General features: G+C 43.4%; 2 protein-coding genes and 1 long non-coding RNA gene across 4 annotated transcripts in view; all 3 read left to right on the forward strand.

The window, feature by feature from the left end:
- Positions 1-6,124, forward strand: part of dyrk1b (dual-specificity tyrosine-(Y)-phosphorylation regulated kinase 1B) — a 63,421-nt gene extending 57,297 nt beyond the window's left edge. For both annotated transcript variants that reach the window (XM_031322820.2, XM_031322819.2), the window contains exons 10-13: positions 162-282; positions 1,317-1,499; positions 3,654-3,757; positions 4,681-6,124. In XM_031322820.2, the coding sequence (XP_031178680.1) occupies positions 162-282; positions 1,317-1,499; positions 3,654-3,757; positions 4,681-5,196 (924 nt within the window). In that variant the 3' untranslated portion in view covers positions 5,197-6,124. The remainder of the gene's footprint in view (positions 1-161; positions 283-1,316; positions 1,500-3,653; positions 3,758-4,680) is intronic.
- Positions 3,764-4,376, forward strand: LOC118496196. Its single transcript, XR_004898687.1, has 2 exons — positions 3,764-3,975; positions 4,058-4,376. It is a non-coding gene; the product is annotated as an uncharacterized LOC118496196 (long non-coding RNA).
- Positions 6,125-9,213: 3,089 nt separating the features above from the next.
- Positions 9,214-25,090, forward strand: ppox (protoporphyrinogen oxidase). The gene is made up of 13 exons (XM_031322843.2): positions 9,214-9,319; positions 10,520-10,606; positions 11,237-11,371; positions 12,611-12,726; positions 13,068-13,200; positions 14,192-14,336; positions 17,864-18,057; positions 19,932-19,992; positions 20,089-20,207; positions 20,502-20,615; positions 24,163-24,312; positions 24,441-24,483; positions 24,607-25,090. Exons 2-13 carry the CDS (start codon positions 10,523-10,525, stop codon positions 24,741-24,743), a joined length of 1,431 nt encoding a protein of 476 aa, XP_031178703.1. The 5' UTR covers positions 9,214-9,319; positions 10,520-10,522; the 3' UTR covers positions 24,744-25,090.
- Positions 25,091-25,857: the final 767 nt, after the last annotated feature.

The following is a 25,857-nucleotide window of genomic DNA, read 5'->3' on the forward strand; positions in this document are numbered from 1 at the left end:
ATGCATGATTTAGTCCCTCACTGCTTGTGTGTTGTGGTAATGGGAGTTAAGGGAGGATCATGAATAAATATTTTCTGTATCTAAATGTGTGTGTGTGTGTGTGTGTGTGTGTGTGTGTGTGTGTGTGTGTGTGTGTGTGTGTGTGTGTGTGTGTGTTCCAGGAGTATAAGCCCCCAGCCACACGGCGTCTTCATGAGATTTTGGGTGTAGAGACTGGGGGCCCAGGGGGACGCAGGGCAGGGGAGCCAGGACACGCCCCCTGTGACTACCTGAAGTTTAAAGGTAAACCAACACTGTATTGATCTGCAGGGATAGACATAATATTTATATTTTACATGGATATAAACACAGCCAGCAGTCATCAGTTCCACATAAATGATGACAGAAAGTCCCCTAAATCTACACACACACACACACACACATATATATCGATACCGCAACGATATTGTAGTGTTGACTATTGGTGCTTTAACAAAATATTTAGACAATGAGATTTTTGATAAATAATCATCAGTAATGTAGATATAATGACTAAGTGGGTAAAGGCAAATAGTAGAACAGTTACAACAGTCTGGTAAGTTCAGAAAATGACTTCATTTTACTGTAATGCAGCCTTTAAAACCAGGAAAAGACAACACTTATGCCATATTGTGATATTACGATATCCAAAATCTAAGACGATAGCTAGTCTCATATCACGATATCGATATTATATCGATATATTGCCCAGCTCTCTCTCTCTCTATATATATATATATATATATATATTTATATCAAGGGCAGAAATTGGCTCTTAATATAAACACTGAGAAGGACTTGCTGTCTGCAGGCTGCGTTATAGAGCATCCATCAACGTCTCTAATGTCTGTATAATGCACACAACGTGTGAGAGCTGTAAACGTAGAAAGATACGAGGGAGAAGAAGTAGAACTGTTAGCTCGTAGGTTGTAACATTGTGTGGCAGCAGGAGCAGCTCAACACCATGGTTTATAATAGGTTTACACAGAGGCTGAACACATCTTAAGTGTGTGGTGAAAGTACCAGCAGTGGCTGGCCTCTTTACACAGTAAAGAGCCAAAACAGAACAGCTGTTAATTAAGTAATTTGGTCAAATGCGTTATTGCCATGCAGCTGAGCTCAGCAGCCAACGTACGGTAACGAACCGATCTAAATCCAGATCCTCAGGCCCCGGGGACTCTTTGCCACCACCAGTGTGGAAGCTGGCTCCCTATTTCTTCGTCATTATCATCATCATCATCATCATCATCATCATCATCATCATCATCATACTCATGGTCATATTTGTCTTCTTCCAGACCTGATCCTGCGCATGCTGGACTATGACCCTAAAAGCCGCATCACGCCATTCTACGCCCTGCAGCACAATTTCTTCAAGAAGACGACAGATGAAGGAACCAACACCAGTTCATCTACATCCACCTCTCCTGCCATGGACCACTCCCATTCAACCTCCACTACTAGCTCTGTCTCTAGCTCTGGTAAAGTACTCTCTGTCGCTCTATAGCTCTGTGGAATTGATCCATCCTCAGAAAGAATGAGTGGTGCTTCCTCTACCCCACTGATGATGCTCCAGTGTCACAGCTGGCATGAAAAGGGACGATAGAGGGGAACATGTGTCAGTGACAGCCATGCTGTCCAGTCAAACAGCTGAGAGGGGGAGACAGGGCTTGAAATTCCTGCCTGAGAAGCCCAGCTGCTGCCTGTTGGCCAGAGCTGTGTTTGAAACCGTTAACAGATCCATCACAGAAATAGTTCCCTGTATAGTGTGTTCGCCATTTTGTAGTGGTGTTCAAATTCTCTGCAGTTAATTTCATTCACTATATAGTGTCCACTATAAAATACCCACAATGCACAGCTAAACTGAGTGTACATATGATGTAACCTACATTTTACTCCTGCCTCCCACAATGCAACGAAGAAGAAGCAGAAGGACCCGCGAAAACTGAAAAGGAAAAATGGAGCAGGCTTTCATTTCTAAACAGTGGAAATGGAACATGTAACATATAATATACAACCTTTAATATTCTCCTGAGTCTTCGCTTTCTTTCAGGGACGTATTAGAAGTATTTTAGTTTCGGTTTGTTTACGTGATGCTGGGCGCGCCCGCCTCCGTCACGCAAACAACCGGCGATCTACTGACACGAGTCACACAACAATGTGTTTTCAGTGAGTGTCTGGAATCTGGATTGGTAGTTCACTATATACACTACTTAATAAACACTATATAGGGAATAGTGAGGGAGTGAATGAAGGAACAGTTTTCAACACAGCTCTGCAGGGAGCAGACCTGAGCCCTTTGATCTGGCCATGCCACAAACAGCCACTGTAGATAGTTGAACAGTAGCAGCCGTGTCAAGGCAAGCGGTCACCTGAGGAGGGCGCTGTGGTGACCTGCTGCTGCAGACGACCGCGCGTCACACACCTGAAGAGGATTTGTGTTTATGGTGCTCAGGTGACCAACCAATCGCACACAAATGGCACGACAAGAGCAAGGCAAACAGATGTTTCTGTCCAGTTTCTAGCTGTCTGAAAGTACTAATACTGCTCATGTCCAGCTATTACCTGGTGGACCCAGTGTGGCACCACAGAGGATAAAAAAAAAAAAAAAGCTGCAGTGAAGTGCTGGTGGGTCCACATCAGGCCCCCAGGAAGTGCCCCAGGCGTTCAAGCCAATTTGACATAGTGGCCAAACAGTGGAATTACACTGGCCCCAGAAGTCTTTTTCCCACAGACTTACATTGTGAAAGATGAAAGTCTGTGAATCAATGGAGACATGTTTTTGAACGTCACAACCTCCGGGGAATGATAAATGACTCTGTCTGTCACTGTCAGAATCCGGATCAGGATCCATTCAGTCTGATAACATGTATAAAGTCTAGGAGATCCGCACAATTACATCATTTAATCCCCATTCAAGTTAGCGGATCGCCTAACAGGAAGTAGTCAGCTCGGCCAACGGAGGTCTCTAGTGCACCTGCTCTGTGGGCCGCACAGCAGCGGCGATCACCTGGGTCATTTTATATGAGAAACAGCGGTGGAAGAAGAAGTATTTAGATTCTTTACTTCAGTAAAAGTACTAATACCACACTGTAAAAATACTCTGTTACAAGTAAAGTCCTGCATTGAAAATGTTCCTTAAGTAAAATTGTGTAAATATCATCAGGAAAATGTAGTTAAAGTATTAAAAGTATTTTTAGAAAGTGTAAAGGATCCAAACAGTTGTGTGTTTAATGGTCTAATCATCTCAGCTGGACTTGTAGGACGTTATATTGTTGGCTAGTTTACTTTAGAATAAAACATCAGATTTTATAAACTACATGTGTTTTGTGTGCAGAAATCTTAATGTGTAAAGTAACTAGTAACTAAAGCTGTAACAGATGAATGTAGTGGAGTAAAAAGAACAATATTTCTCTCTGAAATGTAGCGGAGTAGAAGTAGAAAGTGGTATGAGAAGAAAAGACTCAAGTAAAGTACAAGTACCTCAACATTTGGACTGAAGTACAGTACTGGAGTAAATGTACTTAGTTACATTCCACCACTGACGAGGAAGTAGAACTTTTTTGGCTCGATGTGCGACTGAGCAATGCGGTTTGCGCCAGCGGTGAGTTTAATGTCGTCTGTTTTGCTTCCAGGTGGCTCCAGTGGTTCTTCCAATGACAACCGCAACTACCGCTACAGTAACCGCTACTACAACTCTGCTGTTACACATTCAGACTACGAGATGACCAGCCCTCAGGTACACCCAGCACTGCATCACTGACACGCGCACACACACACACACACACACATATCTCGGACGTGATATTCACATGGACAGAGAGTGATGAGCTGAACATCTACGGAGCTAGCAAACCATTCTCTTCTGAACGTGTGTCATTAGAAAGGTGATGATGTTTATGGTGTGTTTGGTAGGTTAGGGAGGTGAGCGCTGACATTGATTAGCATGAGCTTATGGTCTGAAACGGCATCCAGCCGCTGGAACCACTGCAGCTCTGTCTCTGCAGTGTTTGACCTTTTAAAGGCTGTGTTGTCCTAGATGACACAGAGGCACGTTGGGACCTAACCTCCTGAGCACCGCCCAAACGGAGTTCTGTTCTTGTCCCCTAAGCAGGCGGAGAACAGGGCTTCCTGATGTGAGGAAAATATGCTCTGAAGCTGCTGAATATCACAATAACCACAGTACCACTTGTGACAAATAAAACATATTAAAGTGTACTCAGTTCTGCTGCTTTCAGTATACTGCTAAAATACTGCTAGTTGCTTTTTGAATTAGAAGGAAAAGAGGAAATTATTTCCAACGTTGTTAATTTGGACAATTGAACATTGAACTGGAGAAGCACAATTAAAAACAAAAAAAGAATGCTAGTTACATTTTTAAGTGCAGCTTTCTACTGATGCTCTCTTTCACGATGTGTGATATATAGTTGATATCACGATGACCATAAAAAACGTATTTATTGTGCAGCAGAAATGTTGCATTAGGCTCTTTCATGTTCCTGCATTCCTCAGTGTGTGTGTGTCTGTCTGTCTGTCTGTGTCTGTCTGTGTCTGTGTGTGTGTGTGTGTGTGTGTCTGTGTGTGTGTGTGTGTGTGTGTGTCTGTGTGTGTCTGTGTGTGTGTGTGTGTGTGTGTGTGTGTGTGTGTGTGTGTCCTCACCAGGCTCCCTCCCAGCAGCAGATGAGGATGTGGCCCGGCAGTGAAGGTGGAGGTGGGGGTCAGGACCCAGCATACACCCAGTTGCTGCTCCACAAGCCGGCTGCCTCCCAACAACACCAGCGCCACTTCCTGGACCCGCCCCACCACCCCCACCCCACCTACTCCCACCACGGGAATGGCGGGCGTGGCCTGCGGCAGGGCGGACAGACAGGCATCGGTGGAGGGGGAGGCCAGCAGGGCTCCTCGCCCCAGATGAGTGACAGCATGGATGTGGGCGTGTCCCTAGGGCTGCACCACCTGGGGGCGGTGTCTTCCATGGAGGCCTCTCAGTTTGGCTCCGCCTCCCTGCCCCTCGCTTTGCCAATCGGACTGTCTGCCTTCCGGACTCGGACGGCCCCCACCGCCCCAGGGCCACAAGCCCCGCCCCCTGAGGACTACTACCCTGCCTCCAACAACAATAACCCGGCTGCGGGGGGCAGAGGGAGGCCGGACTCAGACGAGGGGCCCGCCAACTCTTGATAAAACCTGAACCATGCCCTAAAGCCATACAATTTTAACTACAACTACTACAACTACACACACACAGCCAGAGTTCAGAGACAAAGAGGCAAACTTTGTGCTGAAGGAGTTTGTACTGCATGAGAGGAGGAGGAGCAGGAGGAGGAAGATGCTGGGAAAACTCTCCTTTTTATCTGCTTTTTAGTTTGTTGTCTTCTTTCGATGCGACTGTAATTGGAAAAGGAATGATTGTGACAAGTTTGTTTTTATTAATATTATTATTATTATCGTTGTTGTTTAATATTATTTGATTTTTCTCGGGTTTGAGGAGTTGTGTGTTCTACTTGGTTGTTGTTTAAGCCTGGAGAGGAGGAGGAGGACGAAGAGGAAAGAGAGAGGAGCCATGCTTTCCCATGTTTCTCCATGTGGTGGCTGGGACACGTTCACACCGGTCAGTTCTGACATCAGCGCATTCATAGTCACAGTCCCTGGAGACGAGCAGTCTTAACACGCACGCACGCACACACACACACACACACACACACACACACACACACACACAGTGCTGCATCAAGCAGACAGAAGCTGGTTTCAAAGGGAGAAAGCAACAACACGTGTGATTCAGGACTCATGGATTCTCTCTCGTCTGTGTTAAACTCACTTTTTCTTCGAGTTTGTGTCCTCGCTCTGTCAGCGTACGGAGGGAGGGAGGGGGGGAGGGGGTGGGGAGGCAGGACACTGACGCTCACAGGGATCTCCTCCTCCTCCTCCAGCTCTCCCTCCCCTGCTTCCTTCTTCCTCTCCTCCTCCTCCTGTGTTTCTCCTCCAGACAGCTCCTCCTCTCTGTGCTGCTAATCACCATGACAACTGGTCCGGATTGCTGCTAAAGATCCAACACAGATCAATAAAGAAATAAAAAGAAATAGAAACAGAAATAAAAAAAAAAAAAAACTTTTTAACCCTTCTGCTTAAGAGAAAAGGATAAAGTAAGAACCACTGCATCTCAATGTATTTATTACTATTTAACAAGAAAAAACAAACTGAAAGTAACCCTTTTTTCTGCTCTTCTTTGTTTGGTTGCCTTCTTTCTGCAGGTGAGCTCTGATTGGCTATTGTAACAGTGACAGTAACTGGTGACATGGGAATGCCACCGGTTGTGGGGGCTGGGTGGAGGGGAGGGGTTTGGGGCAAAAATAAAGTTGGATATATAATAAGAATAAAGAGTATACTTTTGCACACCAAAGTCAAACAAACATCAGATCTCCGCTTTTCTTCCTACTAATCTGATCCACCGCCTCATGACCTCATGTCTTGGCAGGATGAAGCCCAGCGGACCTGTGGGACGCTCGGCGGGGGGGGGGGTGGCCTCCAAGCCTCCTGAAGGGGCGTCGCACCGCTCACATCATGGGGACATATCGTAAAAGTCTTCAATATTCAAGAAATAAGACATCAAATAAATTATCACATGATTGAATACACACAAAATGTACAATGAACCGTGATTGGCTGTTGCTTTGGTCTGAATGAGCAGACGGCCAATTAATAACTGGCAAAGACTGTTTGAAATAATACAGAGTTTGGAAAAGAATGAAATTAAACTGAGCTGCGTCAAGGAAGAAATAACCTCTCATGGTGAACTGAGCTTTAAAATCTAGTCGACTCATTTACTATCTGGTCGTTGATTATTGTTTCCTTTATATGGTCGTATTCATTAAGACTCATTAATATACATCAGTCATCTAATGTTAAATATACAAATTTAGTTGAGTTTGGTTGGTCTCACTTAGTAATTCTTATTTCAAAAAAAGAAAATTCCGGTTGTTTCAGATCAACATCCTGTTAACAGCCAGACTCCTCATTCCTACAGGATCCTGACAGCGACACGTTTACTCAGTAATAAAGAGCAATAGAGTGTGAAAGGGCACTCTTGGTTCAGACTAACATGAGGCAGCGTTGTGGTGGAAAGAGGAGGTAACATATAGAACCCCGAAAATAACACACACCGTTTACTGGCTCCCTGTAAATAGTTATAAATGCAACATTTTGGTCAGAGAAACCCTGTCTGGCATTACTTCTCTTATTTTAAGAAAACAAGTACGAATACTGAAAATGGTGAAAATGCCAGAGGTAATGATGATTCCCCACATTTATTTAGTGTAAGCCATGACTGGATCCTGAGGCGATGGGCCCCTGAACATGCATGTAAAGGTCCCCTGGCCCCTCCTACAGCAAAAAAAAAACACAAAATGACTATACACACAAATACACACACACACCAGTCCAAGGGCATAGGTTTAGTTTCTAACACAGAAAAGTTTCAGCGTCAAACACTTCATTTCCTGCACTCTGAGAAATAAATCCGTAAAAAATAACGTAATAAAGTTCTGCCAGCTTGTTGCTGTTAGGTCTATATATAAAATTCTCTCATACAAAGCTGCAGTTAGTAAACTTCTGAAAACGTTGAAAGAAGCGACAAAAAAAATTGGAAGAAGTGGCAAAACATTTGGGGGGAAAAATGACAACTTGGACTTAATCTCCAAAAAACAATCATATGTTTTGAAGGGCACAAATCTACCTCTTCAAAATATTGGGGGGGGGGACATATCCCCTGCACCCCCCACAGCCCTCTGGTATGTTTTACGAAATGTAATGACTGCATTTAATCCATCCTGAGTAGTAGGAGCAGAGGACAGCTGTATATACAGCATCCGGGGAGCAACCTGGGTTCAGTGTCTTGCTCAGGGACACTTTGACATGTGGCGGAAGGAGCCTGAGTTAGCCTACTATCACTTTTTGCTGCCACAATAACTATATTTCTCCACGGATATTACCGTTTTCATCTCATGTCATAATCATTCTTCAACACAGTAATCATTGTCTACTGTACACACAAAAGACCATTGATAAACTCAAGCTGATAGGCCTATTACTATTTTTGTTAGGAGAATTATTTATCAAAGAATGGACAAAATCACTGGAGTTCTCTTAAACGTTTGTTTACTTGCAGCAAGTACAGTCGGTTTACAGCACTTCAGCATACAGAAGTACAGAAAATGACTGACGATAGTCTTAAACAGTAGCTTTTTATAGGGAAAAGGGAGTAATATCACACAAAGAGAAACTTTCTTATCTCTGGTCAGGCTCGACGTGTCCTCCGCTCTGCCCTCAGGGGTTTTCTGTGCTTTCCACAAGGTCAGTGATAATCATGATTATCACGTGAGAAACACAAATGGATGCACAGTTTCTTATGCAAATAGTTTAACGCTAAAATGAAGCAAAGACCAGGGATTCTGGGCCCTGTAGAAAGGCATTTTCTATGGGCCCCTCCCCGCATCCACAGCTATTCATTCTAACATCTTTTTGGGCCCTCCTCACATGAGGGCCCTGGGTACTCAGTCCCCTTTTTCCCCCCCTCAGTCCAACGCCCCTGGCAAAGACTATAGCAACTTGAAGCATAACCTTTCTAACAATTTAGTATTAATACATTTGGTGAGATTGTATACAGAGCTAGCTGCTGGCATGGAGAAGTGCCAGCTGAACTGTGGGGGAGACAGAAGAGAGACACACCCCATGTTGTCAGCGGACAGCCTAACTGACCGTCTTATCCAACACACAGAGAGATTTATAGTGTGGCTTGTAGGCAGAGATAAGGCTCAGATCTGTGCTGCTGCAGTACCATGGCTCATCCTCAGGGTGTCTCCCAAACTCCAACAAATGTCTCAGGAGGACTTTGGATTTCACTGTAAACACACCATGGTTAGAAAGATGTAAAGGAACCAAACAGAACTTCATTTAAATAAGAAATCACAGAAGAGGAAGCTGTGATTGAGATCATGTTTCACTCACAGGAGACACAGGTTCTTTATTTTGTTTTGGTATTTTTTAAAGTTCTAGAAGTTGATTTGGAGGATATGATATGTTTCTTATTTCTTATTCTTATTGTCTGGGTGTATGACAGAGAGTCACACTCCCTCCCTGCCAGCTGGGGGCGGCGTTGCTCCGCCGCGTGCCATTATACATCAAGAAGAGGAAGTGTGGGGGTGATGCTTTTATTGTGAAGGAGTCAGCCCGGAAGTGTTATGGTCGGAACAGAAACACAAGTCCTCTGGACTGAACACTCGCCGGTACTGCATCAGAAATAAAGGTAACCCTACTTTTATTCTTATGGAACACCGCGTAATGAAGTGAGTCAGTATCGGTGTGTGTGTGTGTGTGTGTGTGTGTGTGTGACGACGAGACTGCAAAGTCAGTTACATCATGTCCCCATGTCTGTCTGCTTGTCTGTCTCTCTGTCTGTCTGTCTGCCTGCCTGTCTGTCTGTCTCTCTGTCTGCCTGCCTGTCTGTCTCTATGTCTGCCTCTCTCTGTCTGTCTGTCTGTCTGTCTCTATGTCTGTCTGTCTCTCTGTCTGTCTGTCTGTCTGTCTGTCTGTCTAGAGCTGATGTTACTAGACAGCTCTGCTTTCCGTCACATCATTCAGTTTTCATTTAAACATTGGCATCACTTTCTGTTTCTGTACAGAAGAGCCTCTGTTAACTGTAAGAAAAGTATTGTGATCAATATGGAGACATCAGACATATCTGTGTACCTGTTCAGTTCTCTGCTGACCTGCCTTTAGTGGGCAAGAATGAAAACATGACCTTTTAATAGCACCATAATGAGAATATTTTGTCTCGTATAATTTTGGTCTGTCAAGTAAAGCAATGACAGTAATTGAGTCCTGCAGACAGGGGACAGACAGGAGAGATTACATCCTCTGTCCAAAGAGCACATATGGGGAGACACTGAGGACATGAAGTGAAGCAGGTGTGCAGGACAGAAGATGGACACTGCTGCAGCTTCTCACATTTAAATAAAGTTCAGTGATTATACAAGCGACTCCTAGAGACAGTTGGACAGACACAATAAGGTGTCTGATAAACAGTTGTTATTCTGCCCTCTCTGGAGTAAATAAAAAAAAAAAGTAACATTTTTCAACAGAGTTTTGTCTACTTCAGTGCCCCCTTCAGGTTACCCAGCAGCAGTAGTTTTAGCTTTAGAGATTTCCATCAGAGCAGCAGAGTGACACTGTTTTCTTCTGCTGTATTTTTTTCTTTATGCGTTGTTGCCTTGGACACTATTTGTCCTTTAACAAATAGGAAATATGTCATGTGTTTTTTGGAGGACTTTATACTGTTAGCTAACTGTCAACCTTTAAAGACAAACCCATTGCAAAGACAGTATAGTTGTCCTTATCACTATCAGCAGGCCTCATGTAGCAGACCCACCCCGTCCCATCACTCAGACACACACTCAACTCTGCTGTCCTCTTGTCTCTTGTCTCATGTCGGTGGTGTTTGAATCAGCCAATGACAACAGTTGCAGTCCTTGGAGGGGGGATCGGGGGCCTGGCAGCATCTTACTACCTCTGCAAGAGCCCCCAGGTTACCAAGGTAACACACGCACACGCACACACACACCACGATAAGGTAACGTTAACACTAGAGCTGCACAATCAATCGCAATTATATCGAAATTGCAATATGGACTAGTGCAATATCCTATTGCAGAATATACCATTCTGAATAAAGCATTGTGGTGGCCTACATATCATATCCTATAAAGAAAAATCACACTATAATCATTTTTATTTTAATATTTTTTAATGAAAATGAGAATAATGAAACAAAAATGATCATTCCCTCCAATATCGTGAATCATATCGCAATCTCAGTCAAAATAATCGCGATTAGATATTCTCCTCATATGGTGCAGCCCTAGTTAACACAGATAAAAGTATGGCTGAGGTAAAATACATACAACAAGATAAAACCGTGTACAGCCTGCGTTTGAAAATGGTCAGCAGTTTAGCAGCTAGCGCTTCTAAGTGCAGTGTTTTCGATGAACACATCATTTCTACATCTCTAACGCATTTACTATACAACAGGTGAAAAGGATTGAAAATGGATCAAACGCGAAAACAAAATAACATGAACTGAGAGCACCACGGTGCTACTTTCTGTCTTTCTGTGTATGTTTCCGTTTCAGACATGGTGCTGCAGAGTTTGTCTCTTTGTCTCCAGGTCATTGTTTTGGAGTCCAGCAGTCGCTTCGGAGGCTGGCTGTGGTCCACCAGGAGGTCCGATGGGGCCGTGTTTGAACATGGACCCAGAGGGATCCGACCTGCTGGGGCAGTGGGACACAACACTCTCAATATGGTGCGTTCAAAAGCATTGAGGAATCACTTTACGACTAGTCTCGCATGTCCACAGCGCTGTGGAGTAAGGTCTGGCTATACCTCAGATGCATTCTGGGATAAGAGAAAAACATTCTGGCTTGTTTGCATTTCTTTAAACCAATCCCAACGGTCTTGGGCGGCACTAAGCCACGGTGGCTCTGCTAAATAGTCTCTGGAAGGAATAATTGACACAATACAGCAATACAGTAACGTGAGCTATTTAAATTAGCTGATACATGGTTAAACCTCATTGGCTCTTACCAGTGTATCTCCGTGTGTACTTGGTCCACAGCAAGCCCATCAATCACTCCCAAAACGTCCCAGTTAGAGAGGAAATGCCCTAAACATATTCTTTGCAAATCTTTACAATCATTCTCTAAAAGAACCAAGCAGGCCTGCCTTGTTGCACCATCCAAACTTTCTTCAAAACGTGACATTTTCAGCGTGTAACGTTAGCTCCAAGTTTGTCGTCGTTTCCTGTAGCGAAGGGATTTTTGAGAACGGCAGCACACAGAGAGAGAGAGAGGAAGGAGAGGGATAAAGCCTGGCGCGCTGGATGTCCGGCTTTATTGTAGAAATGTACTTCCATTGATCCAGACTACTTACTTACATCATAAGCTGTTCATATCTCAAGTTGCCTCTTGGTGACTTGCATATATCTGTATGCACAACATCCATTCCCAAGTACAGGTAAAGTTCATGATTATGTCCATGTTATGTCATGTTATTGTGACTTTTATGTTTATTATTACTGATGGAAATGACGCTGTTGCTGTGGAATAGTTACTCAAAAATGTTGTCTTCCTATTCTCACAGGACTAGTATTACATTGACCTCATGTGATTTGGAAATAACCCCCCCCCCACATCTATTGTGTGTGTGTGTGTGCGTGCGTGCGTGTGTGTCTGTGTCTCTGTGTCTGTGTGTGTGTGCGTGTGTGTCTGTGTCTCTGTCTCTGTGTGTGTGTGTGTGTGTGTGTGTGTGCGTGTGTGTCTCTGTCTCTGTGTGTGTGTGTGTGTGTGTGCGTGTGTGTCTGTGTCTGTGTGTCTCTGTGTATGTCTGTGTCTGTGTGTCTGTCTCTGTGTCTGTGTGTCTGTGTGTGTGCGTCTGTGTCTGTGTGTGCCTGTGTCTCTGTGTATGTCTGTGTCTATGTCTCTGTGTCTGTGTCTGTGTGTCTGTCTCTGTGTGTGTGTGTGTGTGTGTGTGTGTTTGTGTGTAGGTGGATGACCTGGGTCTTGGCGGGGACATTCTGCCGGTCCCCTACAGTCATGTGGCATCCAAGAACAGATACGTGTACATGAACAGACGGCTCCACAGGATGCCGTCAGGACTGAGGTGAGATCCATTAGAGAATGCTGTTTGTGTTACTGGCCAGTTATTATCAGTAAATAAAGACACATTTGAATACATCTAATGGAATATTAATCAGAATGTCTCATTCTCTGTCTTTAGCTGCTCAAGAAAACAAACCACAGATTAATCGAATAATGAAAATAATTATTAGTTGCAGCCCTAACTGCATTAGGTTGGACAGAGGTCCCTGATAAAGTGTTTTCATATCATGTGTAATAATATGTTCTGCAGGGCGTGAAATGAATATGATGACAGTTTGTCCGGTAACATTTTGTTACTTTTCTTTGTCTTGCTGCCCGTCCGTCTCCCCGTCCTCCTGCCAGTGGACTTTTGCGGACTGTACCCCCCTTCTCTCGCCCCCTGCTGCTGAGTGTTGCCATGGAGATGCTAGTGAAGAAAGGCGTGGAGGAGGACGAGTCGGTCCATTCGTTTGTTTCCAGGCGACTGGGGAAGGAGGTGAGTGGGTCTGAGTCCCCGATGATCTCCATTCACATCTCTCAGCTTTTCTGCATCAAACCCCAGCTGTAGTCAACGGCAGCACTGGCTTCTAGATTTCCTTTGGATACTTTCACATTTCTTCCGGTCTGCCCTTAAAACAATACGTGACTTGCTGAAGTCTAGGGCTGCCCCCCTCTGAGTCCATTAGTCGACTAATCGTCGTTTTGGTCTCAGTCGACTAAGATTTATTTAGTCTGTTAGTCATTATTTATCCTTTTTTCTTTTTCATTTTTTTTTAAGATTATTTTTTTGGGCCAGTCCTGGGCGTGGGGTGGTGTGCGCGAAGGGGTCACGGCCGAGCAGACCAATCACAGTTGTTGTGTGGCCTGCATCTGCAGTTGAATTATTTGAGCGATGACGTCATACCCGCAACGTAGATTTAACGCAGAGGCATGAATTGGTCTTTACAATACTGAACGAACTGTGCGTTCTGCCGTGTTTTGAATAATAATAATATCAATAATTTATACTTTATTAATCCCGCAAGGGAAATTACAATATTTTCACTCTGTTATTATTATACACATTACACACAGGCCTGAATTACACACACAGGCTCAGTATACATGCACTAATGGAGAGATGTCAGAGTGAGGGAGCTGCCCATGGACAGGCGATCACTGATGAAGACGTTTTGTCTTCTGTAAATGATTTTTTATCACTGAGTGCGTCTCCTCCTCCGTCATCACTCGCTGCACAAATGTCATGTAAATATTTTAAGATAGACTTGAAAGAAATGTGAACTTATCCTTTAACAACGATCCCATTAGATTGACCAGAAGTGTGTTTAATGTGCCGATGAATATTCCATGTCTTCCTCTGTGTGTGTGTGTGTGTGTGTGTGTGTGTGTGTGTGTGTGTGTGTGTGTGTGTGTGTGTGTGTGTGTGTGTGTGTGTGTGTGTGTGTGTGTGTGTGTGTGTGTGTGTGTGTGTGTGTGTGTGTGTCCAGCTGGCAGACATAGCTGTGGACAGTTTGTGCCGCGGCGTGTTTGCGGGGGACTGCAGGAAGCTGAGTGTGCGTTCTTGTTTTCCTGTCTTGTACGACGCCGAGCAGCGGCGAGGCTCCCTGACGCTGGGCATGCTGCTGGGCTCAGGTACATTACTGACCGTCGTACTTTTTACTTTCCTTTTCTTTGAGTTTTGGGTGAAGGTACAGGAGCATGACACAGAAGACACTGGAGCTTCAATTTTATATATAGTGTCATATCCTAACAGGAGTTATCTCAGGACACTTTACAGATAGAGTAGGTCTAGACCACACTCTATCATTTACAGAGACCCAACAATTCCCCCAGGAGCTAGAGCTGGAACAATTCAAATGTTACTGTACGATTAATTGTCTCCGGAATATGTGGATTAACAATATCATTGTCTCTTTCAGTCCAGTTGAAAGATATTTATTTATGTATTACTTTTTGCAATCAAATTAAAGTTTTGAGGATCCATCTTTTGGTTACATGACTGTCATGTGACCCAGATAATGTAATAACACAGGTACACAGCCTAGGAAGTAGACCACGCCTCTTTATTATCAGAAAACATCTTCTCAAATGAACATAAAACTGACAATTACCATCTATAGTCATACCCCTTAGGACCTTAGCTAATGTTAGCAATGAATTGAGGTGAAACAAAGAAACGGCGATTATGTAAAAAGCCTAACAGCTGCAGTCCACCATCCCAGCTGCTACAGCAGCAGGATTAAGAGACCGTTCCCCGCCGGCTTTACTCAGCAAAGATTAATAGTTATTTGAGCCTTTGCACCTGAATAGATTCTGTTCTGTCTTATTTCTGTAAAATGACAGCTTCAGTTGTAAAATGCTGAGTGAATCCTGCCAAACAAGACTCTGTTTGTATGTGCAGGTAGCCTCAGGGCTGAGTCATCATTTAGTAACAAGATGACTAGGGCTGTCCTCCACTAAAGACATTCCTAGTCCACTTACACTAAGGGCTCCTGCACACTGGCTGCGTGGCGTGAGCGTGTCTGCTGCGTGGCGTGTCCATTTTTATTTTGTCTCCCATGTTAACAGGTTAGAGCTTACACACTTCCTGCGTGACACGCACGTCTCAAAACACGGGCATGCTAGAAATAGGACCGACGCCTATTTTTCACGCGACACGCAAGCGTGTTGGAAGTGTTTCCAGGCAAAATAGAATACAACATGTCATTTTGACACAAATACATATTAATAAATGACATTTTGATGTTTGAAAGTCTCTAGGTTTTGACATAAATGCAGATATAAATGTAATTTAAAAAAAAAAATAACAATAAATAATTATCGTTTTCAAATATTGCACCTGTCAATACAGAATGAAATATTCTGTAGCCTATTTTGCCGTCAATACTGCCGACGTTGTCTTTGCTGTAATCAGATCAGTATGTATTTATGTTTATGTTTATGGGAAACATCCACGTGTACAGACAAGACTAGCAGCAGCAGCAGCGCCGCGTCAGACACGTTTCTGGTGTGTAAAGACATAGAAATATCCACGCAACTGACGCGCAACAGAAAACGCCATGCTCATGCCACGCAGCCAGTGTGCAGGAGGCCTTACAGTGTTTTCCCTCGGTTTGTGAAAGACTTAGCTGCGCATATTTGGCAGAAGGGTTTAGGGGTCTTTCCTTAAGAAAATGTGATGTTTTTCAAAAAATAAATATGCAATTTGACATCATTTTGGACCATCACTATTAGCATATCTGTGTCTAAAATGTTGGAAAAGCTAGAGCAGATAATAAATAAATAACACTCAGAAAGCTTAAAGACAAAACCTGTTAAAGAAGTCCAACTACAACCATTAGATCTGAGAAGTCTTTTAGTTGGATGCTTTTTTCGATGTTTTTGCCGCATTTCACATTCCTTCAGCTTAGGGTGCGGCCAAAACGGCTCGGGTGCTGCCCCTAAGACTTCTAATGGCAGGGAAAAACTCTAAATAATGTGATTTTATCGACTCATCCATTAGTTGATTTATTAGACAGATCTCTAAATCGTGCAAAGGCACCACTTTAAATCTTGTGTTTGCCAGAGATGTGCTCACTAGTTTCTTGGAAATAGGTCACTTAGCTTGAAAAAGTATTTTTTCTTTTTTTTTTTTCTTTTTTTAAAGGACTAAAAAAGAAAGCTATTCATTTCTGCTCTGAAACTGCTCTATTTTTATAGATATTTTGGTTACACTTTACTTGAAGGTATCTGCATAAGAGTGACATGACACTGTCATGAACATGTCATAGACATTATAAACAAGTCATAAACGTTTATGACATAACGCTTCTTATTCTAAGAGTCATTCGGTTTTTGTCAGGACAAGTTAGAGCCAGAGATGTTCACAAGTCATTTTTTGGAAGTCCAAGTCGAGTCTCAAGTCTTTGTGCTTGAGTCCAAGTCGAGTCTCAAGTCTTTGTGCTTGAGTCCAAGGCAAGTCTCAAGTCTTTTGCCACGAGTCCAAGTCAAGTCTCTGGCCATCTGATCTGTCCCTAACACTGTATTGTTAAATCTTAAGAATTCAAAGCATGTCCTGTAGCTGTCACATCATATGGATACAACTATAAAGATACAATCTGCATGTTCTCAGCATTAGCACAACACTTTGCGATGGTTAGCTCGTTACCTGTGACAATATATGCTAAATGTAACGTCTCTTTCACTCACTTGACGAGTCTCGAAGCACGAGTCCGAGTCAAGTCTGAAGTCTTGGGTCGAGTCCGAGTCAAGTCTGAAGTCAGCTGTTTGTGCGACTTAAGTGCAACTCGAGTCTGAGTCTTAGACTCGAGTCCCCATCTCTGGTTAGAGTTAGGGTTAGAGTTAGAGTTAGGGTTAGGGTGTCATGTGTTCATGACAGTGTCTTGTCACTCTTATGTAGATACCTTCATGTAAAATGTTAGCGATATTTTCACTCAGCTTTATTTTAGTTTCCTCCTGGTTGTGTTTTTAGTGCAGTCATAATGCTGTGTCAGACAGGGTCGGTCCAGCTGCCACAATCAGCACATTTGATTAGTGCCACAACTAACCATTATCTCCATCGTAGATTAATGTGTGGATTATTTTCTGGATGAATGGATCAGTCGTTTGGTCTCTAAAATGTCAGAAAATGGTGAAAAATGTGGATCAGTGTTTTCCAAGATGACGTCCTCAAATGTCTTGTTTTGTCCACAACTCAAAGATATTCAGTTTACTGTCACAGAGGAGAGAAGAAACTAGAACATATTCACATTTAACAAGCTGACATCACACAACTTTTGACTCAAACTGATTTAATGGATTATGGATATAAATAGTCGCCAATTAATTTAATAGTTGACAACTAACTGATTTATCTATTAATCTTTGCAGCTCTACATCTGATTTGGTGGCTTTTTTTTTAAGATAATTATTTGCGCATTTTTAGGCATTTATTCGACAGGACAGCTGAAGACATTAAAGGGGAGAGAGAGGGGGGAATGACATGCAGCAAAGGGCCGCAGGTCAGAGTCGAACCCTGGCCCGCTGCGTTGAGGAGTAAACCTCTATATGTGGGCGCCTACTCTACCAACTGAGCTATCCGGGCACCCTCCCTGTACAGTGGCTTGTGGTTCCACCATCTTGTCTGTAATCTGTGTGTGTCTTACGTCTGAATCCTGCAGGCCCTTCTCCTGCCGTCTCCCCCGGCCCTCTGGCTCAGAGGTCCGTTACAGAGTCGTGGGCCCAGTGGTCGCTGAGCAGAGGAGTGGAGTCTCTCCCAGAATCCATCGCTGAGTTCCTGCAGCGGAGCGGCAGAGTGGAGCTCCACAGGGAGGCGGCTGTTCAGCAGATCAGCCCGTCAGCCTCCGGCTGGACGGTCAGTGGGGACAGGGACTCTGACATGTTTAGCTCATTTAGCTGTTTTTTTGTTTTGTTTTGTGATTAACTGTTTTTTAGTTATTTTTTTTAAACCAGGTTGTCTGTAATGCACAAAAAGCTACCAAAAAGTCCATAATGAATGACGGTAAGGTGCAAAAAGTCCAGGAGCCATTATTCATCATTCATTCTCGTGTGTGAGACATTTTATATGTAGCAGGCTCACATCTTTGGGGAGAAACTGTTCTGAAGTCTATTCTTGTTAACATTTTCTTGGCTTACTTGGGACAATATGAAAGGGACAAAAAGGCAACCTGACTAAGTATTGGAATGTAAATTGACCCCAGTAACAACCTTTCTGATGCTCTTAGAACAGCACACTGATATAAACTAATGATTCATCATCACCACTCAGACAAAAATGAAGAAAAGATGACACAGCAACTACAATTAGGGCTAGGCGATAGGGAGAAAATCAGATATCACGATATTCTTGACCAAATACCTCAATATCGATATTGCTGCGATATTCTAGGGTTGACAATTGGTGCTTCAACAAAATATCTTTACACCTAGATTTTAGATAAATAATCATCAGTAATGTGGACATAATGTCTAAGTGGGGAAAAGGCAAATAATAGAACAGCTAGAACAGTCTGGTAAGTTCAGAAAATGACATCACTTTACTGTAATGCAGCCTTTAAAACCAGGAAAAGACCACACTTATGTCATATCACGATATTACGATATCCAAAATCTATGACGATATCTAGTCTCATATCACGATATCGATATAATATCAATATATTGCCCAGCCATAACTACAATATTCAAGACCATACAACAAAATAATAACAATATAGACAATAAGACAATAATCCAAATAAACATAACATATGTATATATGTCAACACCATAAGTCCATCAAACATGTCTCTCCTCAGCACAAAGCTTCTTAGGAGCCCTCCAGAAAGTTCAGCTACTTTCCCCATTTTCTACTATAGACATCCAATCTGGCAGACATCTTTTCAAACTTCACCACCTTAACCATCTCACAAGCCCACTCCTGGATAGACGGCAGCCCTTCATTCTTCCATCCTCCTAAAAGAATCTGTCTGGCTATCATTAAACTAGTCTGGACCCAGCTTCTTATGTTCCTATCCATCCCACATAGGACTGACCCATCTCCCAGAACTCATGGGTTTTTTTAATGGAAATCATCTATCCTAATAACTAGACTGTAACTTTTCAAGTTCTACAAGACATGCATTCTGGATTACTAAACTTTAAGCCTTTGAGTAGTATGAAGTTTAAACGTAGAGGGACATTGACATTAGTTATCGTAGTTATTGACGTTAGATATCAAGTGATGCGGGGGAACAGGCCAATGTGGAGATGTGATCAACACATGCAGGAAACATCTGATTGTTAAATGAGCTTCAACTAATTACTGAAAAGCAAGAGTTCACTCTCTTTTTCCAACCTGACGTTAAAAGTCCAAGCAAATAATTCAATAACTGCACCGAAACTTGTACATGTTTTTAATGTAGCTATTACAGGCAGATGTTAAATAAGACCTGCCTTTTTGTCAATAGGACAAATGTGACAATCCTCCGAGTTTCCATCTGTCCCCATCATAGGTCAACATTTCATTGTGTCCAATACTTTACTTAATGTCCAAATACCTGCAGAACTGAAGACATTCAGCCTCAGCTGGACGCTGTTTTAATGCTAATGTTAGCATTCTAACACTAAACTTGAGCTTCCAGGCTGGAAAACAAAAACATGTGGGATTGTTCATTCTCATAATTGTGTGTGTGTGTGTGTGTGTGTGTGTGTGTGTGTGTGTGTGTGTGTGTGTGTGTGTGTGTGTAGATCAGTTTGGAGGATGGAGTCGTATCAGCTGACCACATCATCTCTGCACTGCCTGCTAAAGGTACATTAACAGAACATGACTCTAAATGCTTTGTGTTATTGCTAGAAACTATACAATTCAAAATGTAATCTCTGTATTTTAACCCCCCCCCCACAGCCCTGGTCTCAATCCTGCCCCCCTCCTGTCAACCTCTCATCCAGCTACTGCAGGACATCGCCACGGTAACAGTCGCTGTGGTGAATCTGGAGTATGAGGGCTCCATCCTGCCTGTGTCGGTGAGAACTGCAGTCACACACACACACACACACACACACACACACACACACATACATAGAATGGGGCTTTGCAGGGGTCATTAGATGAGTGGAGTTAAAACAAGTCATTTGTGCTAACGCTGATTAGAAAACAAGTCCGTTATGAGTTTGTACGTTTCACTTCCCTGAGGTACGAGCCCGTTCTCATGCTCATCAACACATGGCTTAGAGAAACCCGGTGAAGCCCATTTGCATGATGTCCCGAGTCATTTCAGTGTCCTTGTTGTTGACTGGTCTGTGTCTGTGTGCTGACAGGGCTTCGGCCACCTGCTGCCGTCATCAGAGGATCAGGCTTTACTCGGGGTGGTCTACGACTCTGTTCCCTTCCCTCAGCACGACAGAACTAACGGACGGACTACCAGACTGACGGTACAGGAATTCACTGCCCACCACTATCAAAGATATACATACATATTCCACCTTTGCAACACATCTTAAAACATGGCTGTCTGTCCGCTGTTGTAAAGCGTTCTGCATGTGGCGTCTGCGTGTGATGTGCAGGTTACCTTCCCCCCAAAAACGACCCCAAACACGGACACGCATACATACAGATACGTCTCGCTTTATTAGATAGAATAGCCTGCCTATAAGTGGCATCGCACTCTGTCTTCAGTCCATAATGAATGACGGTAAGGTGCAAAAAGTCCAGGAGCCATTATTCATCATTCATTCTCGTGTGTGACACATTTTATATGTAGCAGGCTCATATCTTTGGGGAGAAACTGTTCTGAAGTCTATTCTTGTTAACATTTTCTTGGCTTACTTGGGACAATATGAAAGGGACAAAAAAGCGGACCCCAAACACGGACACGCATACATACAGATACGTCTCGCTTTATTAGATAGAATAGCCTGCCTATAAGTGGCATCGCACTCTGTCTGCCACTTGTTGTCTGTAGCTGGTTGTGCTTTGCATGTGTGGGATCCGAAACATCCTTAAATTCGGGAATTGTCGTTTGTTTATTCAAAGTCAAAGACAATCCAAAGTAGTGCTACTTTGCACATTTTTGTGGGTCTGAGGTGTATGTCACATTTTAGCTGCCAAAGCTCCGCTGCTTTCTTCAACCCTCTCTGTCTCTGGTCCTGCGCTGAGCTCACTCAGGGCATTTTCACACATGAAAGTCCGAACCAAGGTCCGGACCAAGGTTCATGTTTTTGTTACATTGTCTACATTTGATCCGGTAAGTTTTGGTTTCACACTGCAGTTATGCAAGCGCACTAAAGATCTATACGTGACAAAACTACGTCCTGCCGTCATCACATACGTGAGCTGCGTCTCCAGATACTTATAATTGATTGGTTTGTAGACGGGCTTCCCCGTCCTCTCGTCTCCTCTCTCTGTGTCGGAGTTTTTTCAGCTGACTGCTGCTCTCCTCTAACTGCCGCGGCTCTTTTTGTTTTGTTGTGATGTTGAGAAGCAAGACACTGGAACTTTCTGGAGAATTTATTCAGAGACAAACAGAAACCTACACTGTACATTTACTACCACTTAACAAATAAACTGCTGATGTATTCTCTGCTCTGATAGCCGACAGCTGTCTGCTCTGAGCGCATTCACCATCACTCTCACTCTCTCATGTAGCCTACACACTAAGCACCAAGCTATTCCTTAAAGGAGCTATTCCCCACTCTTGTAACACAAGGAGAGCCTGCCAGAGCTTCTTGTATTTGGTCCGAAAGTCCGAACCATCCAAAAAATGCTTTCACACTGTAAACGAACCGGACCATCAGTTTGGTCCGGACCGAGACCACCTCTTTTGGTCGGACCAAAATTTGGTCTTTTGATCCGGACCGTGGTCCGGGGGAGGTTTCACACCTCTAATTTTGGTTCGGATCAAACTGAAAAGTCCAAAAGTCCGGACCAAATGAGGTATGTGTGAAAACGCCCTCAGTGTGCAGTGTGAGAGGGGGAGTGGCCAGCAGCTAGAGCGGCAAAAGCCAATGTGTGCTTCTTTTACCGATATACAGTATATTTAACAATATTGAGCATCTTTTCCAGCTCTCAGCGAAGGCGGTTGCTTTTTTTCTCCCTCTCCCTCCCAGGCCTACCCTGCTTGCTATCTTGTCTTGTGTTGTCTGTTGTTAACTTTTTAGAGACTCTCCCTGCAAGGTTCTACAAATACCTAAAAATCATGGAATTGATTAACTGGTCTCTCAACGCAATTGACACTGTATTCTCGAGGAGGAGCATTGGTTCGGGTGAGCCAGCATGTCCTGACGGGACGTTTGCTGAGGGGTATACGATGGACGGCTGGGAGAAATGGCGTGTCGTGTGTCTCTCTGCTCTTTCCGTGGAGGACGTTGAGGATATCTACCTATTTGGAACCCTGATAACTGGAATGTTGCTGATTGGAGGATGCTTCGCTCTGGTTTATCGAAAAATTGGAAAGACTTTGGTAGCTGTCCAAAGCCCAAGGAAGCTGCCTGGCCTGACTGAAGCTGTCGAAAAAGCGATCAGTTCGCAAACTGGAACTATTAATCGCGTGATGGAAAACAACATGGTAATGACCCGCGGCTTGGATACCATCATGAGGAAGGTCATGGATTTGGAAAGAAAAATTGACCAGTTGAACAGTTGAACAATAGAATGAATGTTTAAATTAGAGCAGCCATTCGTGTAGACAAAACAAATGTAATCTTTCGGCTCCCTTATCCTGAACGGCCTTGCCAAGGCCGTTTCTTGGAACAGACAGTCACCCTGTTGGGGCTCTGCAAGCGAGACTCTCTTGGTTCCTCCCCCGTCTTCCCCACTGCCTGCTGATTGTCGTATCGGTTCTGGACTGTTCAAGGGTGTCACCACGGCAACGTGCTGTGTTATCGCTATAACATTCTGCGGACTGGGACACTAGTGGGACTGCCGGGCTGTGCGTTTCTCAGCAGGCCAAACTCCCCCATCCTACCCTCTCCCCAGTCCCACGCCTTCGCCGCTAAATGTGCAACTGTACATTTATGTTATGTTATGTTATGTTCAGCAGTGCAAATGTACTGCTTGTGTGCTATGTGCTGAGGTGTTTTTTCCTGTTCCCACACTGTTCTTATCTTTATGAGGATAGTCTGAGAGTTGCTTTTTTTTCCCTCTCCTCTCCTTCATGTCATGCTGTATCTGTCCCTGCTATGTTATGTTATGTATGTGATTATTATTATTATTCAGTCAACTAATAAGCAAAATACCAGTGCAACAGTGCAAATATACTGTTTGCGTGCTTTAAATGTGCTCCTGCGAGAGTTGTGTTGAATGTTTTGGATGTAAAGCGCTTTGAGCTGCACTCTGTGTATGAAAGGCGCTATACAAATAAAGCTATGATGATGATGATATTTCTAATCCAAACAACTTGGCACTGCACTTACTTGTGTACTGTCAAGTTTGAAATCCATCGGACTAACGGTTCGAGAGATATGTGCATAACACACAGACACACACACACACACACACAGACAGACAGACGTTCCTGCAATTTATAGATATATAAATAATTATATACGTAATGTCATTTATTTTATTCAAATTTTTTAACCATTGTATTTAGGAGGCCTATTGACAACTGGCTGGGGACTACAGCTGGAAATTAGCCGTAGAGGCTCAAGCTGCTCCTTTTACTGAGTTAGAGAGTTAAATAAAGGGACTGTCCACCACATTATAAACTAATAAACTACACTCACTCCTTAAAGAAACACATGATCATATGTGTTGTTCTTTAGACACGCGCACACTACGAGAAATGGAGACAGACAAGGCTGCAAACGACTGAGATCGTCTGCAGGAGGACAGAAGCTAAGCAATGTCCCGCTGTACATAAATATGACAAAAAAATCGGAATTATCCCTTTTTTAAAGCGGAGTTGTTCCGCTTGTAAAGTGCAGAGCACTGATCAGTGAGTCCACTCCTCTAACCTCAGGCCATGCCCATGTCTTGCAGGTGATGATGGGCGGGGCCTGGTTCCACGAGGTCTTTGGGTCCCCGGACACAGTAACAGAGGAGCGTCTTTTAGCGAGAGCCACTGAGGCCGTGCACTGCCACCTGGGAGTCCCCACAGCACCCAGCTGGAGCCGGGTCAGTCTACAGAGGGTAGGAATATATGGAATGCATCTAGCGTTCTCCGTTGTTACTATTTAATCAGTTTGTCAATCTAAAACCAGATAATGTACATCAGTTATTTCTAAAACTCTTAATGTGTGATGTTGTTCCTTCGTCAGGACTGTATACCTCAGTATTACCCAGGACACTTCCGGCGAGTAGGTGAGTTTCAACATTAGGTATGATTGATCCGGGGCCCTGGTGTGAAACATCACGTCTAAAAAATGATCAGTCACAAGTTGTAGTGAAACATCATCTAAAGGTGCGTCTGTCTGCCTTTTCTAGAGTCAATGCGTAGCTTCATAAGGGAGAATAATCTCTCGCTGTCTCTGATCGGCTCCTCCTACGATGGCGTGTCAGTCAACGATGTCATCTTTAATGGACGAACAGCTGTGGAGCAGCTGTTGGGAACTGGAGTTTGATGGAGCTCGTCAACACTGGAACATGACAGTACCAAGTGCTCTGCAGGCACGTGGGTCTTTGATATAATACAAAGTTTAGTTTTTAAAAAAAAAGAAAATCAGTGTCCTATATGTAAAACATTTTATATATGTCGGTGTCATGAAGGCATCCAATGTTGTGTGCTGTTGAGATTCCAACCTGTATTTGCATAAAACACTCATGTCTTATCAGTGACTGCGTTTACATGCACGTAATATTCCGGTTTGTACCCTTATTCTGAAATAGACGATATTCTGACTAAGCTGTTTCCATGGCTAATGAAAATGAATATTCCACTAATATTCCAGTTTACATGTAGTCGCGCAAAATAGGATTTTTTTCAAAGTGTTCCAGTGGTGGAGGACTTGTTGGAGCGTGTGAACTCAGCCTCCCTCTTTCATTCCTTCAACCAGCTTCTTGAAAAAGGTCGGCTCATATCCCAAAACCTGTTGATATCCGAGTCTTTGAAAATGTTTAAAAGTAGCTGTGTTTCTCCTTCTTATCAGGTCTGCAGCCATGCAAACTGTTGGCTGGTTGGTTTGTGAACAGTAACCATAGCAACGCACAGAGCTGACCATAAGCCGTAAACTGCAGTAAAAACCCTGATTGAGACACATTCTGAATGCGCTGTATATACATGTCCAATATATGTCCGGAATATGCTGTTTACATGACCTTGTCATATTCAGAATAATAGTGGAATATTAGTGTGCATGTAAACGTACTCAATGTGACAGAACACAGCCAGCAGACCTCTCACACTCCTGACTGTTGTCTGAGCTTGTGTGGAAAAGTGCAGTCGTTCAGCAGGCTACACAGCTGCAATATTAAATGAAATTGTAATATTCTAGTGTCTTAATAGTATGTGGTGTTGATAGACGCAGTGTCTGAACATTCATACATTATCTTGTTTCTCAGTCCATCTGACTGATGAGACTTGCTCTGTATGTAAAGCCTTAACAAGCTGTTTGTCAGGTTTTCCTTTTTATTACCTGTTTTTTTCAGTGGGGAACGAGGGACTAATAGGACCTGCGTTTATTGACAACTCATTTTTATATTATATCTGTTATTGCATTCAGCAGTGCCGTATGTTGT

The sequence above is a fragment of the Sander lucioperca genome, chromosome 10, assembly GCF_008315115.2.
Source record: "Sander lucioperca isolate FBNREF2018 chromosome 10, SLUC_FBN_1.2, whole genome shotgun sequence".
Lineage (NCBI taxonomy): Eukaryota > Metazoa > Chordata > Actinopteri > Perciformes > Percidae > Sander > Sander lucioperca.

Bases quoted from the DNA above. Each gene is read 5' to 3' on its own strand.
- ppox (XM_031322843.2), top strand. From the start codon at position 10,523: ATGACAACAGTTGCAGTCCTTGGAGGGGGGATCGGGGGCCTGGCAGCA. The intron at 10,607-11,236 runs GTAACACACGCA...CTTTGTCTCCAG, and splicing joins AGAGCCCCCAGGTTACCAAG to GTCATTGTTTTGGAGTCCAG. The intron at 20,616-24,162 runs GTACAGGAATTC...CATGTCTTGCAG, and splicing joins GACGGACTACCAGACTGACG to GTGATGATGGGCGGGGCCTG.